The 14,499-nt window shown below is 29.4% G+C and overlaps 1 protein-coding gene across 1 annotated transcript in view; it reads left to right on the forward strand.

Annotated features, from left to right (window-relative positions):
- Positions 1 to 14,499, forward strand: part of LOC107444133 (corticotropin-releasing hormone receptor 2-like) — a 118,011-nt gene that overhangs the window by 37,514 nt on the left and 65,998 nt on the right. The window contains exon 2 of the mRNA XM_021144632.4: positions 733 to 864. Within this exon, the coding sequence (XP_021000291.2) occupies positions 733 to 864 (132 nt within the window). The remainder of the gene's footprint in view (positions 1 to 732; positions 865 to 14,499) is intronic.

Genomic DNA, 14,499 nt, shown 5'->3' on the forward strand with positions numbered 1-14,499 from the left:
GTTCACTGCGGGACTATTATTTCTATAACTCTTATAATTAATATTATTTCTTCTACGAACTTGTTCTGTCTGGATTGTTTCGACATTTTTTTGGGTAAAAACTAACAGTTAGTTTGAAATGAAGTAAAGTTATCAAAATAAAATATAAGCTACTTACCAGAACCATTTAATTTTTGTCACTTTTTCTGACACAAAAATACCAATCTAAAATTTCAGGTACTTTCTTGAAATTTGAATTCACAGTTATTGTGATTGAACTCACTACGCAACAGTCTTTGCAGAAATGTGAAACTCATCGAATGCAATACGTTGAACACGCATCACATCGTCATTTCTGATTCGATAACCTAATAAAGCAATAAATTATTCTCCCGGTCAAATGACCAATTGTGATAGAAATTGGTATACGACAATTATTATTCGAAACGAACAAAAAAGAAATAATAATGGAATATTAACTGTATATAATTGTTATAAAAAGTAATGAAGTCAGGTGTGCAAAAACGATAAGATGATAAGCGCATTTTCGATGCAAAAGGTCTTAAACGGTCATTTGACAGGTTATGGTATGTTCAGTGTTAACTGCATCGATTCACAAACATTTCCTACAGAGCATTTCATTTACATTTTCCAACAGAGTTGTTCCTTTAGAGCGAAAGTTTAGAAACTGTTCAACACTTGTATGATTAGATTTTCTTTTGCATTCACAACTGATTTATTTTATTTCAACAGAACCCTTTTGCAAATCAATATGGGATTCTTTTTATTGTTGGCCATCCACTGCCAGTGGAAAAGTGGTGTCTCGTCCCTGCTCTGTACTCTTCGCTTCCTACGACGTCGGCTTTCGTGGATCCAAACAAAATGGTAGCTATCTTCATTGCACTTCTTTTTTTTTCCTCTTTCCGAATTAATTTAAAAGATGTTTTGGAAATAAACTTTATGCGCATGACAATAAAGTCCCTAGCAAAGTATTAAGATTCTATGCAAAATATTAATTATAAGGTGATGCTATACAACTTTACTCTTTTTACTCAAACTGGTTTGCACTTGTTTACGTTCGTGTATCAATGGGTCAAATTAGACTATATATAATATAAACTGGACGATATGTTATATATAAATATAGAATATTTATTATATCAGGCATTATATTAGTATATTATAATAGTTGAATCAAATGATGAGACACACTGTAGTTTTTTTATAGTTACATGTTTTGCACAAGTATATGCAGTGCCGTAGCGAGCTTAACTCGTGCCCCCCCCCATTCGAAAACCATCTTAATATTATAAGAAAAATATACTCGCCAAGTAATAAATAAATAAAGTAAAATAAATAAAGTCGTAGGCTCAAGCTAGGCATTAAATTTGAGACAAAAAATGTAGTTGAGAAAACAAGACTAGATTTTGAAATGTATATGATCATCTAGAATTAGTTCAAAAGATACCTATTATTTATTTTACATATTTATAAAGAAATATTTTAAAAACACGCAGTTTTAAAACAATAAAAAAGTAAATATTTATTATCTCTAAGGAGATACATTTATTTAATAATATGATTATAATACATTAATGAAACTAATTACTATGTATAAATTTTCCGCTTTTGATGAAGCAAATTATCAATAATATCTTCAAAGTTGATCATTTCAAATTTTTTCATACCCTATTCACTGAATAATAGAATCGTCGAGTAGATGTAGTAAGTAATCTTATTTGTTTTATTACTAACCAAGAATGCTTTGAACTTGAAAGGTAGCAACACAGTGAAATATACACTATAATTTATGCTAACATTAAACTTATAACATTTAATAACATTTTATTTTCATTCTAAGCAGAGCGCGATGACAATGACGCAAAACTGAAAAATACAGGCACAAAATAACTTAAACGTTAATATTTCGGGTATTTACCTAACTTGTAGCGGAATTCCACAACCTGTCGCAAGTGTCACGGATATGTACAGTCACGGAAAAAAGTATCCGGAAAGTAACAAATAAAGAGTCATTTATTTTTTGAAACAGATAATTCTCAGGTACGCAACAAATACGGCGTTTGTGTCCTTTCCTAGAAACAGCAAAACGCTGTATTTGTTGTGTGTCTGAGAAGTATCTATATTAAAAAATAGACAATCTTTTAGTTGTTATTTTCGGGATACTTTTTTCCGTGACTGTACATATAAGTACATTAGTGTGCTATTGTTATCGTTTTAAAATAACAAGCGTAAGCTACATTGCGTTTATAGAAACAAAAATGAATAGTGTTCTGAAAGAAAGAATGTTTGTATTTTGTACACTGTACAAACATACAAACACTTTGTACACTGATGTTTGTACTTTGTACACTGCAAATATTTGGAGATAATATATGTAACCACACAGCGTAGATGCCATAAGGAAGTGCTGACAGACACAGGTCGAGTCAGCCCTGCCATTAGAAAAGACGTGTCATTTCTATTATGAATATATTATTACAGTTTGATTAGTGTTCCTTTTTATTTACGAATTAACATTTATTATATTTCACCGGCACTAAATTTAAAATATATTTTCCAGAAGTAAATTATAATAAAAACAAAAATTATCCAACAATTTTTTTTGTTTTGCTGACCATTTGGCGCCCCTTTGTGTGTAGCGCCCGGGGCATGATGCCCCCCTTGCTCCCCCCTCGCTACGCCACTGAGTTTATGTGCAATATTTTTATATTTAAAAATACATGTAATGAGTTTTTATTCCAGAAATTTTTTACACACTTCCTATTTGTATTTATTTTTAACGTAATGCGCTACAATATAAACCAATTGATAAACGAATGCAAACAAGTGCAAACCGGTTTCACCACCGTAAGAACAATAAAGCTGATTTTACATAGAATCTTAAACCGGTTTGCACTTGTTGAACTTCGTGTATCAACTGGTTAAATTAGACGATATATAATATAAATTCGACGATTGGATAAATTAGACGACGTATTATATAAACATAGAATATTTATTATATCAGGTTTTATATTAGTATATTATAATAATTAGACCAAATTATTAGACGCACTGTAGTGTTTTAATAATGACGTGTTTTGCACGAGTTTACAGGCAATACTTTTATATTTAAACATGCATGTAATGGGCTTTTATTCAGGAGATTTTTTATATACTTCCCATTTGTATTTATTTATTTTTATTATTTTTTGATCGTAAACGAATACAAACAGCATAAAAATAATACAGCTTTACAGTATCACCTGATAGTTAAAATTTTGCATGGAACTAACATTTGCGTCTAATGATTTAGGCAGGGATTGTATTTATCGCAATCGAGAAAGAATATTGTAAAGGTTTTTGAGTGTAACATTAAAAACTCAGAGCATTATTGTTGAATGGTTTTAAAAACGTTAAAAATGTTGTGATAACGACTAAAATACATCAAAAAATAAATATTAAAATTTGTACTTATAACAGGGCTGATTGTGCGCCAGAAAAAATCCGGATTTCCGGAATTTTCGCTAACAGTGATCCGGAAGTTTCCGGAGTTCGATGGTTCAGACGTTTCAAAAAATCATTGATCACAGAAGTTTCCGGAAATCAAATTTTCAAAGGTGGAACTTAAAAACATAGTTTATTTTATTTGTTTGTATTTTATTTGTTTATTTGTTTGTTTGTTGAGCCAGAGAGATACTTTATAAGCTTACATTCATGATTAATATTAATTTTTTATCAGTAAATAGTTGTTATAATCATAAAACTCAAGAAAGAAAGACTATTTGTAAATTATAATTACTTCTCCAGGTCATCATAGGTATGTGTAAATGGTATAGGTATGTGTAAAATTTTAAACATATTTTAAGTAAACTAAGAAATATTGAGAAAAAGGAAAAAAAAAACAGTGTTTAAATTTTTTTCTAATTTTTCAATTTAAAATGTTTTTTTTTTTTTTTTTTTTAACTCAAGAAATTATCCGGAATCTTGACTTGAGCTCACAATCACCCCTGATTATAATAATCATCTATCACTTTTTAATAGTGTCTATTTCAGTAACAGCAATCTCTGATTTTATTTTGAAATTACATTTGCTATGATAAGTTTAAAGAGATTTAATACTTCTGATAATGTTATTTTTTCATGTGTTATTTAAATTTAAAAAAAAGATCTGATGATTTTATTAAAGAACTAAGAATTAAATGCTAAAAATCATTGATTCTATTTATGAAATTGCTTTGTGTCAATCATTCATAACCCCTCTTTTGTTAGAGCAAATGCATGTTAGGAACAAAACTAACCTTAAGCAAGCTGCTGAATTTTTTTAAAAAAAATGCGTGAATAGCATTTGGAAACGGGGAAAAAAAAATACAATTTGAATAAATGAAGAAGGAAAGAATCAATAATGTAACCTGCAACCTTTTAGCACTAAAATTGAAAGAAAAGGAAGAAAAAAATTACGTATTAATAATGGTTCATTCTTTATCATCAGTGTTTAATGGTTAAGTTGGGTTCTTATTTGTTTAAATTTATTTGTGACATAGTTTTAAAAGAATAAATTTGGATTTCAGTATGAATAAAACAGAATAATCTGGATTAAGATCATGTTTTATCAAAGCTAAAAGTTCATTATGTAGCAAATAAAACAAATCAAGTAAGGCAATGTTTCCCAAAGTGTGGGGGGTACACGCTCTTATGCGAAATATCTTGCAACAAATGAAAATTTCAAAAAATTTCATTTAAAAACAAAGCTAGCCATGAAAATTAGCGATTACGTATTTTTCTATTGGTTATTTTTTTTGCAGAGTTAACAGTTGATAATGAGTGGTGTCAACAGCCAGTTGTGATTTTTAACTTTTGTGCAATTTTTTCATAGTAAAAAAACGTTCATTTTTTCATTAGTGGTACACATTGTTTCGAAAAATTTAGAAAGGGTACCCAAAAGTCAAAAGTTTGGGAAACACTGAAGTAAGGGATAAATTAACTTATGAAATGTAATGTATTGTAAGGGAAGGTTTTCTGTCTTTTGCGATTTTGGATAAATAAAAACGAAGTAAATTGGAGACACAACAACATTTAATATACACAGTTATTTACACAAGTTAATATATACATCCATTAATACTTCCACGCCCCAATGTCTGGAACGTCAAGATAGTAATAATTATTGAGTTGTCTTAGCAACGCGTTGTTTTTATTTTTTATAAAACTAAATTTAAATGCTTGTTATGTTATTGCTCTTGCGCACCACAGCACTCCTCCCCCTAGTGATACCCCTCAATACTTTATTTTATTTATGTAAACGTGTTTATTCTATTCGTAAAGTATTTTCAATGTAATGGTTTCACACTTATGTACTTTACATTGATATTTTAATGTTGTTCTTGTTGTTGTTGTTAATTTACGTCGCACTAGAGCTGCACGATGGGCTATTGGCGACGGTCTGGGAAACATCCCGGAGGATGATCCGAAGACATGCCATCACAATTTTGATCCTCTGCGGAAGGGATGGCACCCCCGCTTCGGTAGCCCGACGACCTGCGCGCGAAGTCGAGCACTTTACGGTAGCACAGTGTAACGAGGACCCATACCGCACACCCTCGGTCCCTACGCAGACTGATCCAAGTAATCAGTTTTGTGACTGTACCTTTTTCCGGAAAATAAATCTTTTATTTTTATCCTCTGATTTTAATCTTGTTGTCTTTGATTCCCTCAAATTGTGAGAAAGTTCATACTAGTTCTTACAGTTTATTTGTTCTAAAACACAATTTCCAAAAGTGATTGCCAAAAGCTGCTAGTTAAAATATAATCGAGAGTTGAAAACTTTACTACCAAACGAACAAAGCAGAAAAAAAAAATACTCTACTCTTTAATTTTATGACTTTTAACTTTAATTTCATGACAGGTTTCAACCAAATTCCATACAAATACGCAGATTTCGCATTAACTTGAGGATGACAACAGCTTAACATTGATACGAATAAAATAAATAACAATTTAATAATTTTCTTTATTTTAGAACCGTCGTTGAACAGTCGACTCAATGTTTTGAGTTTACGACTACTTACTAATGTTCAACTCCGTAGCTTTGTCATTTTGAACCCAAACCAGAAGACAAGGAAACTCTTTTACCAAATTTTGGGAGAAAATTGCCTTCATGGTGGACTTCTTGATGGAACTAACCCCCATTTGCGTTGTATGCGAAGAAAAACCACCCACAATGGACAATTACAGCATATCATAATTTTTTTATTTTCATACCGAACTTATTGGAAATTCTCTCCTGAAACCGAAAATCTGATTGTTTTTTTCGGCATATGTTAATTTATTTAGTTATTAAACATTTAAATTGCCCTAAAAGGCCTCCGTAAGTGATGCAATCAAAAACGATCTCTGATTGGTTATGACGTCACATGTGCCGAATGGAAACGTACTTAAGTGTAAATGAAGTTAAGCCAATTTCTTATTCAAAACTATTTTGAGCTTAGGCGTAAATGAAGTTAAGCGAATTTCTTATTCAAAACTATTTTGAGCTTAAGTGTAAATGAAGTTAAGCCAATTTCTTATTTTTTTCTTTTCTTTCTTTTTCCAATTTCTTTCTTTTTTTAGTACACAAACAAAAGAAGCTAACATGGAAGGGGGGAATTAGCAAATGTTTTTTTTTTGGGGGGGGGGGAGGAACGCGCCCAAGTGCTTGGGAGGCCACTGTACATTTCATTATGCGTTACTTTTAATCAGCTTTACTTTTCTTATGTGTTTTCTACACGTTACTTTAACCTATATAAAATTAAGTGTAATTATAATAATATACTTTTACTTTCTCTTATGAGTTTATTTTATTATGCGTTACTTTTTAGTCTTACTTTTTGCTATTCTTAAAATTGCACATTTCCTGTTTTATACTTTATTTTAATGTGTTACCTCCATCTCCACTTAGATTCAAAAATTTCATTTCACCGTGTACGTAACTGCGAGTTACTCTTACCCAGAGTTAAGTAACTTTAACCTGAAGATATTCCCGGTTAGAATAACCACGCATGGGCAGTAAACTGGAGTTTGTTTATTTACTTCGTTTTCTTCTTCGGTTTTTTTTTTATTAACCTGAAGATTTCCCCGGTTTGAGCAACTGCGGATGCGAAGAAATTTTTTTATTTATTTATGTTTTCAAAAATAACACTTTTGATGTTCGGTTGCTCTTATAATGTTCAATGAGATCAATTCGTTTATTACATGCAACTATAATTTATATCGAATAAATGCAAATTAATAAAATGAAAATTTAATTTTCCTGAGTCCTATATATAGTATCTTCTGTAGAAGATACTATATATATTTTTCAAATTATTATTAGCAGTCGTTGCAGCACTTAATAATTTTTCGCTGGAAGAAAAAGTCGTGAATAATACAGAATGTGGTTACAATAATTCAAATGAATAGTGCAAGAAGAAGATTCTAAATAATTTAACTAACTTTTATTTATTTTTTTAAAAGAACAAAAAAACAATCGATGCTTGAAAGAAATATAAAATTTGAAAAATATAATTCATTAAATGATTATAGATTTTGATAATATCCATCGAGATGATCTTGTCCAAAAATAAAAATAGTTTAGGGATGAACTGGCAAAATAATGTGCAATATTTAGATATGAAGATAACGAAAAGAATTTTAAATTTTTTTAATCCATAAATAAAACTCTTAATAATTTAAATACATATTAAAAATTATATATATTAAAAACTATACTGAAATATAATGTAATCAATATAAATTTTTATCTGAGGTAACATTTAAACTACACAATAATCTTCATCAAATAACTTTGCAAATCAGGAAATTTAGAATTTTATAACCCTGAATATTTGGAAAAAATAGGATCATTTGGAAGAGATTAATTGCTTAAAACTATATGAAGTTAAAATGCCCGTCTTTAGTTGTCATTTTTATTACATACTACTGATGTATTTTCATTTACAATTATCCAAATCAAATTTTTAAAGGCATGATTTTTTTTAAATTTTGAAAGTTTTTAAATATTTGTTCCGATTATGTGACATTTTTCCTTAAAAAAATAATTCTTATTCACCATATCCCAGACTGCTATTCTCTCTATCAACGGCAGATGGCAGCACAGTAATAGTCATTTAAAGTTCATTAAGTCATAGTCATTTCTGAATAATATGAATGATGAACGTGTTGATTTATGCTTATCTGAGTTTATTTTATACGATTTCATTTAGAATTTTTTAAAAAAGGAAATTATTCTCAAAATGGTTTAAACTATCGATAATATGTTATGAAGGAAAAAAATAGATTAAAAATGCGAATAAGGATGAAAATGATGTTAACATAATCCCCTTGATCATTGTGTAAAATAAAAGTATTAAATAATTGCGTGAAATAAAAGTATTTTTAATTGAATTTCTGTTACATTTCTATGGTTTGGTTGCGGCTTTTTGATATCCATAATAATAAAATATCTAAATTCATAATAAATATGCTTGGATCCTTTTGTTCATCAAAACAACATCTTTTTCATTTGTCGAGTAAAAGAAGGATTCAAATTTAATTACTAAATGCAATCTTTTTTTCTTCTTTCAATAGAAAAATTATTTTAAAAATAGTAACGAAAACAGAAAACGAACACTGTTAATAAGGTCAAGCCATCCACCAGTATAAGTAACAGCGTATGCAACCAGCAAGTTAACTTAAGAAACTGGCAGTTACGAAACTGACGATCAAAAAATAATGAAGAATATGCTTTTCGACTCGAGGTCAAAGTTTCCAAAGAGTTTCGCATTAATGTCAGAGTCAACTGTGAATACTGGGGCAAGCGAATCAATTGAACAGTTGATTTTATTCAGTAAATTTTGTTCTGTTGAACCTAGTCTCAAAATGTTACTAAACATTTATTATTTTTTTTTTTAAAGTTTTAAAAATGTTCTGAAAAACTTTAGTAGTCTAATTTTTAAATGCAAAAACTGCTTAAATTTGGTAACCAGGTACATAAAGAGCTTTCAATGAATTACATAAAATAACGGAATTTAGCTTGATAACATGCTAGTACCGACGCAGATCGGACACCGATCTTTAACCGACGCAGATCGGACACCGATCTTTAACCGACGCAGATCGGACACCGGTATTCCTTATTTTCAAGCTCTCTAATTAAAAGTAAAATATATATTTCGAATTCGAAAAACAATACAATAGTTACTGAAAAATCGGTACTTTATACTAAAATATAAAATCCAAATATAAAATATTCAGTCATATTTCAAAAATTTGATTTTATAAATTACCTGTAATATTGGAAAATTAGGATTGATATTTAATAATGGTTTTAAAAAGATCTCCGCCCCCCCACCTCAGCATTTGGAAAATTCTAAAGCAACTAAGGGAAGGAACCCTTTGAGCAGTTAATTCTTTAAATTTTATTCTATTGAACCTAGTCACAAAATTTTTTTGAAAGTTTTTAATTTAAACTTTAAGTAACTTTATTAGTCTAATCTTTAAATACAAAATTTTTTAAAATTTGGAAACTAGGTGTAAAAGAGCTTTTAACGAATAAAAAGAATTACATAAAATAACGGAACTTAGTTTGTTAACCTACCAATACGCAATTCCTTAACCTTTGACGCAGATGAGACAGTTTCCCTTTTTCATATTTTTGACACTTTAATTGCAAGTAAAAATATATTTCGGTATACTAAATCATAAAATCAGTCTAATATTTACGAAAAAATCTTAAATAATCTGAAATCTATTCTGAAATATATAATCCAAAAAGTAGTTTTAATTTTTTTATTTATAGTCAAAAATTTAATAAGTGATTTTGCTAATTAAGGAAACTTCAATGATGAATTACTATTTCTTGGATGTAATTAATTTCTAATAAGTGTAAATTTTGAAGTGAGCCGCGTTACAAGAATTTTACCTTTACAACAAAAAACATTGATATTCTCTATTTCATAACCAGAAATGGTCAAAATGTTAAATATATTATTTTCATTTGTTTTGATTTTTATACTTTTTAATGAAAAATAAAAGAGTTAACACTTCATTAACTTTATTGGAAATGTGTGCACTTTAGTCAGTAGATTGCCTCTCATAGTGGAGAATTTATAGAACTAAAATATTGAGTTCTAATAATAATGGAAAATTAAAATTTAATAAAAGTTTTGACAAGGTCTCTTCCCAGCCCTTCAGCATTTGGAAAATTAGAATTCTGTAGAAACTAAGTGAACAGTTAATTTCATTTAGTAAATATTGTTCCATTTAACCTATTCATAAAATTTAAACTTTTTTTTAAAGTTTTTGAAAGTTTTAAACATGCTTTAAAATTTAAGAAACTTTATTAGTCCAATCTTTAAATACAAAACCTTTTTTAATTTGATAACTTTGTTCAAAAGAGTGAACAACAGTGAACAACAAGAATTAGATGGTTAACAAACTAAATTCCGTTATTCTTACACAATGAAAAGAATTCTTTAACCTTTGACGCAGATGGGACATCGGTATTCCTTTCACGTATTTTTCAATTACAAGCAAAAATATATTTTGTTATTTTTAATTCTAGAAACAGTTTAGTAGTTACTAAAAAATCGGTTAGATTATCGGTACTTGATACTAAAATAAAAAAATCCAAATAAAATATTTGTAATATTTCAAAAATTTGATTTTGTACATTACATAAGTTTAAATGATGAATAACTTTCTTAGATCTAAATAATTGCAAATTAAAGCAAATATGTAAATGGAAGTGAGCCGCGGTTTAAAAATGTAACTTTACAGGAGCAAAAAGTACTGTCTCGTTATGTATTTTATGATAAAAAATTAGAATGCTTAATATATTTTCGTTCGTTTTGCACTTAACACAATTAAAAAGGTATGAAATATATCTATATAACAAATTTTTGACACAGTTCTGACGGGCTGTTGTCGGAGTATTTAGTGACTGGAAAATCACGTGGTTAGGATACAGTTTTTCCATATTGTCATCAGCATAAAAAGTCAAAGGTATTGTTTTTCTATAAACATCTATAAATTTAAAACATTTTTCTCTACTGCTATTATTAAGCTCTTAATTCAAATTCAAGACTAAGAGAATTATTTTATTTTATTACGATAACGAAATTTTGGACTACATTTTAAAATAAAGCTGATTAAAGTGTATTCTTATTAAGAGTTTTATAATTATTTTTCTGCAATCATTAATATATATTGATTGTTATAAATACAGTTAGAGATTCTTTAAATGATTTAGAACTTAAAGACCAGCTTCATGCACAATGTGATACAAGCAAAAATGGTATTTAACATATCTGCCCGTTTGGTAATATTAAATAATTGTCGCGGACACAAATTTGTTCGAGCAACAAAATGTTTGAACGATATAAATGTTAGTTTAAAAACTGATTACTTGGAGAAATTACATCTGTTCACCAATAGATCTAAATATTTATAATACTAATAGATAATATTTGGACATGGAAATAGAGGCACAAGAGGAAGCAAACGGAATTACTTTTAGTACGTATATGTAAATGAATCATTTTAACTTTAGAATAAATACTGTTTCATCTCAACAAATAACAATTATTGCAAAGCTATCATTGGGGTTGGTGAGAGCCAGGGAAAGGGGGGGGATCAGCCCCTTCTGTTTTATGAAAATTGTGCGTCGAAGAACATAATCTGGATCTCAATTCTAAAGAGTATGAAGGAAAACAAATGTATATCAGATAAAAGCACATATTCTTGTTAGTAGGGAGAATTTTACTGTCGATGTTTGAATTCGATTTTTCACTAAGAAAAGTTCTTTAAAAAGTATTCATGTTGTCAGGCATGGAAATTCTTCTAAATACTTGTCTAGTGTCTCAACAATTAACTAAATTCGGTTCTGATGAAATCTTTGATATCTGTAAAGTATTTAGAGACTAGTTCAAGTAATAATATTTCCCTAATGCAAATTTCAAATAAAATCTCAAGACAAATTTGTGAATCATTAATATCTGTAAAGTGGTAATTTAAAACTGAACCTATTAGTACGGAAAAAGAAATTCTTATTAATACGAAAAATAAAACTAACCAATTTGTTCAAATAATTTTATTAAAACATTTTATAAATTACATATATTTCAAACTGCATCTAGGCATTACAAGTTACTTTACAAATTAGTTTTAAAACAATACCTTCCGTATTTTACATGGAGCTCTAACAACATTTACAATGGAGTTTTTTTTAGCTACATTTCACATTAAACTTGTGCTTTATTTGCACAACATTTCACATTAAACTTGCGTTTTATTTACACATCAAACATTGATTTAACATGGATTTCTTAAAGTTTACAATATGATATCAAATATGTCATATATCTTTGATATTTAATTACACAATGCAAGAGTCATAAATATTTATAATCTATTGAAAATTCTCCTTGTAAAAATATGTATCAGAAAAAAGAATGAACCTGAATGCATTAAAATTTAATTCTCAATTTTGTAATTTTAAATAGTATATAAAAAAAAAAAATCTTCAAAAAAAAAAAAAAAAAAAAAAAGGGTTTTGAAAAAAGATTTTAAATTTAAAATTAAGAAGTCTCTATTGCACCTGAAACTTATATTTTGAAAAATATAATTTTTAAAATTTCAGAAATTGACTTAAAACAAATTTATATGAAAGGCAGATTTGCGCATTTAGGTTTCCAGTAGATTAGATTTTAGACTGCAATTTTACATAAAATTGGAACTAGATTTAATTTCCGTTCAAGTTATGAGGCTGTATAAAATTTAAACTGTCAATTTATAACTTTCAAAAGAGGGCAGTTAAAAGAGTAAATTTTTATTAAAATTTAGCTACTTTTTCTAAGAACGGATTTTTCACCTTTAGTCTTGTGTATAGTAAAATCCTGAAGATTTACTGCTACTTAGTGTTTCGAGCAAAAAATAGATAAAGTTTGATTTTTGATAACACGATCAGTAGTGTCTGAAGAAATCGGGGAACTCTTGCGTTCGATAAGTCACTGTTGTATCCTTTAATAGTCAAAGCTCAACGAGCACACATCAAAAAAGAACAACTAGTTTCAAGTTCTGAAAACAAGACACTACCGTTACGAAGATTTAAGGTTTCTACACAGCTCAAGGATACTGATCCACCACAGAAGCGCACATGTGTGAATCGAGAATCTCCGAAACGGCTGGACGAGTGTGAAACATGACGAGAAGGCAGAACGGCCGTCTACCACCTCCACGTCATATTCCACCCTCGTCTAGAACATTCCGAAACTTCCGATTCATACTTGCACACTTATGCTGCAGATCGATATTCCCAAATTGCGCAGATCTGCTTGCTATATCATCGCCTATAACCGAGCTAATACTGGCTGCACTTCATTCAACTGTGTTTACTTTGAGTTAATCGGTGCTATATTAACCGTTTGAGTGAGGTGAAGAGCTATCACTTGTTATGTGCCAAAAATGCGGAGAAGCGCTATTGTACTGAAAATGCTGAGGCGTTACTGTTGGTTAGTATAGGTTGGTAGTAGTTGGTGGTTAGTAGTGTTGTACGCATTCCGCACTATTAGCATATATATAAGAAAACTCTTCAGCACTCAAACGGTCAAAAGTTGAACCTACATCTAAAAATAGACAATGAGAATTTCATAGAAATTATACTTCAGACAATTTAACTTAATATTGGTAAACACTATTAGAGTGTCCAAAAGTTGGTTTAACTTTTTGTATTATGTGACCCAGATTTCGTATCATTTATGACATCTAATATAGATAATTATCTTACGTGGCTCCCAAATTTTGGCTTTATTTCTCTTCCACCGGTGGAACGTTTGCTTTGTTTACGTTACTATTTCTCTTACACGGCGAATCGACCAATGATTGCCGCTAAAAATGTCACATGCCAAATCTAGATGAGGTGGCTCAACATATAGCGCTTTTAAAAACGGAAACTGAAATAACCAGAGGGCATCAGCTGCGGCAATCTCATACTATTAAGCTAGGCAGAAGTGAGTAGTCTTTGTCGATAGATCTCTATTTTAGTAATTTGTCGAAAGGGCGTTTTTCAAGAATTTATATATTGCGAATTTTTTTCGAAAATTTTCGATTCATTTCACTATATCACATTTCTAATAGGTTTAACGAATTACATGTCATTTATTTGAATTCAAATTTATTTTAATGACTTAGTATTTACTAAGATGTAATTTTTTTTTTGAAGTTGTTGTATGGATTTGAATGATTGTTTTAAATTCTTAGAATTTTGTGCATTTGCAATGTACCTAAGCTAGTAGCGAGCGAAGCAAACCATACAAGATTGCGTAGCAATTTTCGGGAGTTCGAGAGCGTTAGCGAGCAGGGGGCGCAACCCACTAGTTCTATTTAATTTATATTTGCACAGAACATTTCGCACCAGTTTTAACAATAACCCGCTTAGGATAGAACGCAAATTAATGAATTAAAAGATTCATTTTTTGGAATTTGCAAATCTGCATTTCATACAAC

The sequence above is a fragment of the Parasteatoda tepidariorum genome, chromosome 10 (assembly GCF_982258835.1).
Source record: "Parasteatoda tepidariorum strain Cologne lab strain chromosome 10, Ptep-v5.0, whole genome shotgun sequence".
Classification (NCBI taxonomy): domain Eukaryota; kingdom Metazoa; phylum Arthropoda; class Arachnida; order Araneae; family Theridiidae; genus Parasteatoda; species Parasteatoda tepidariorum.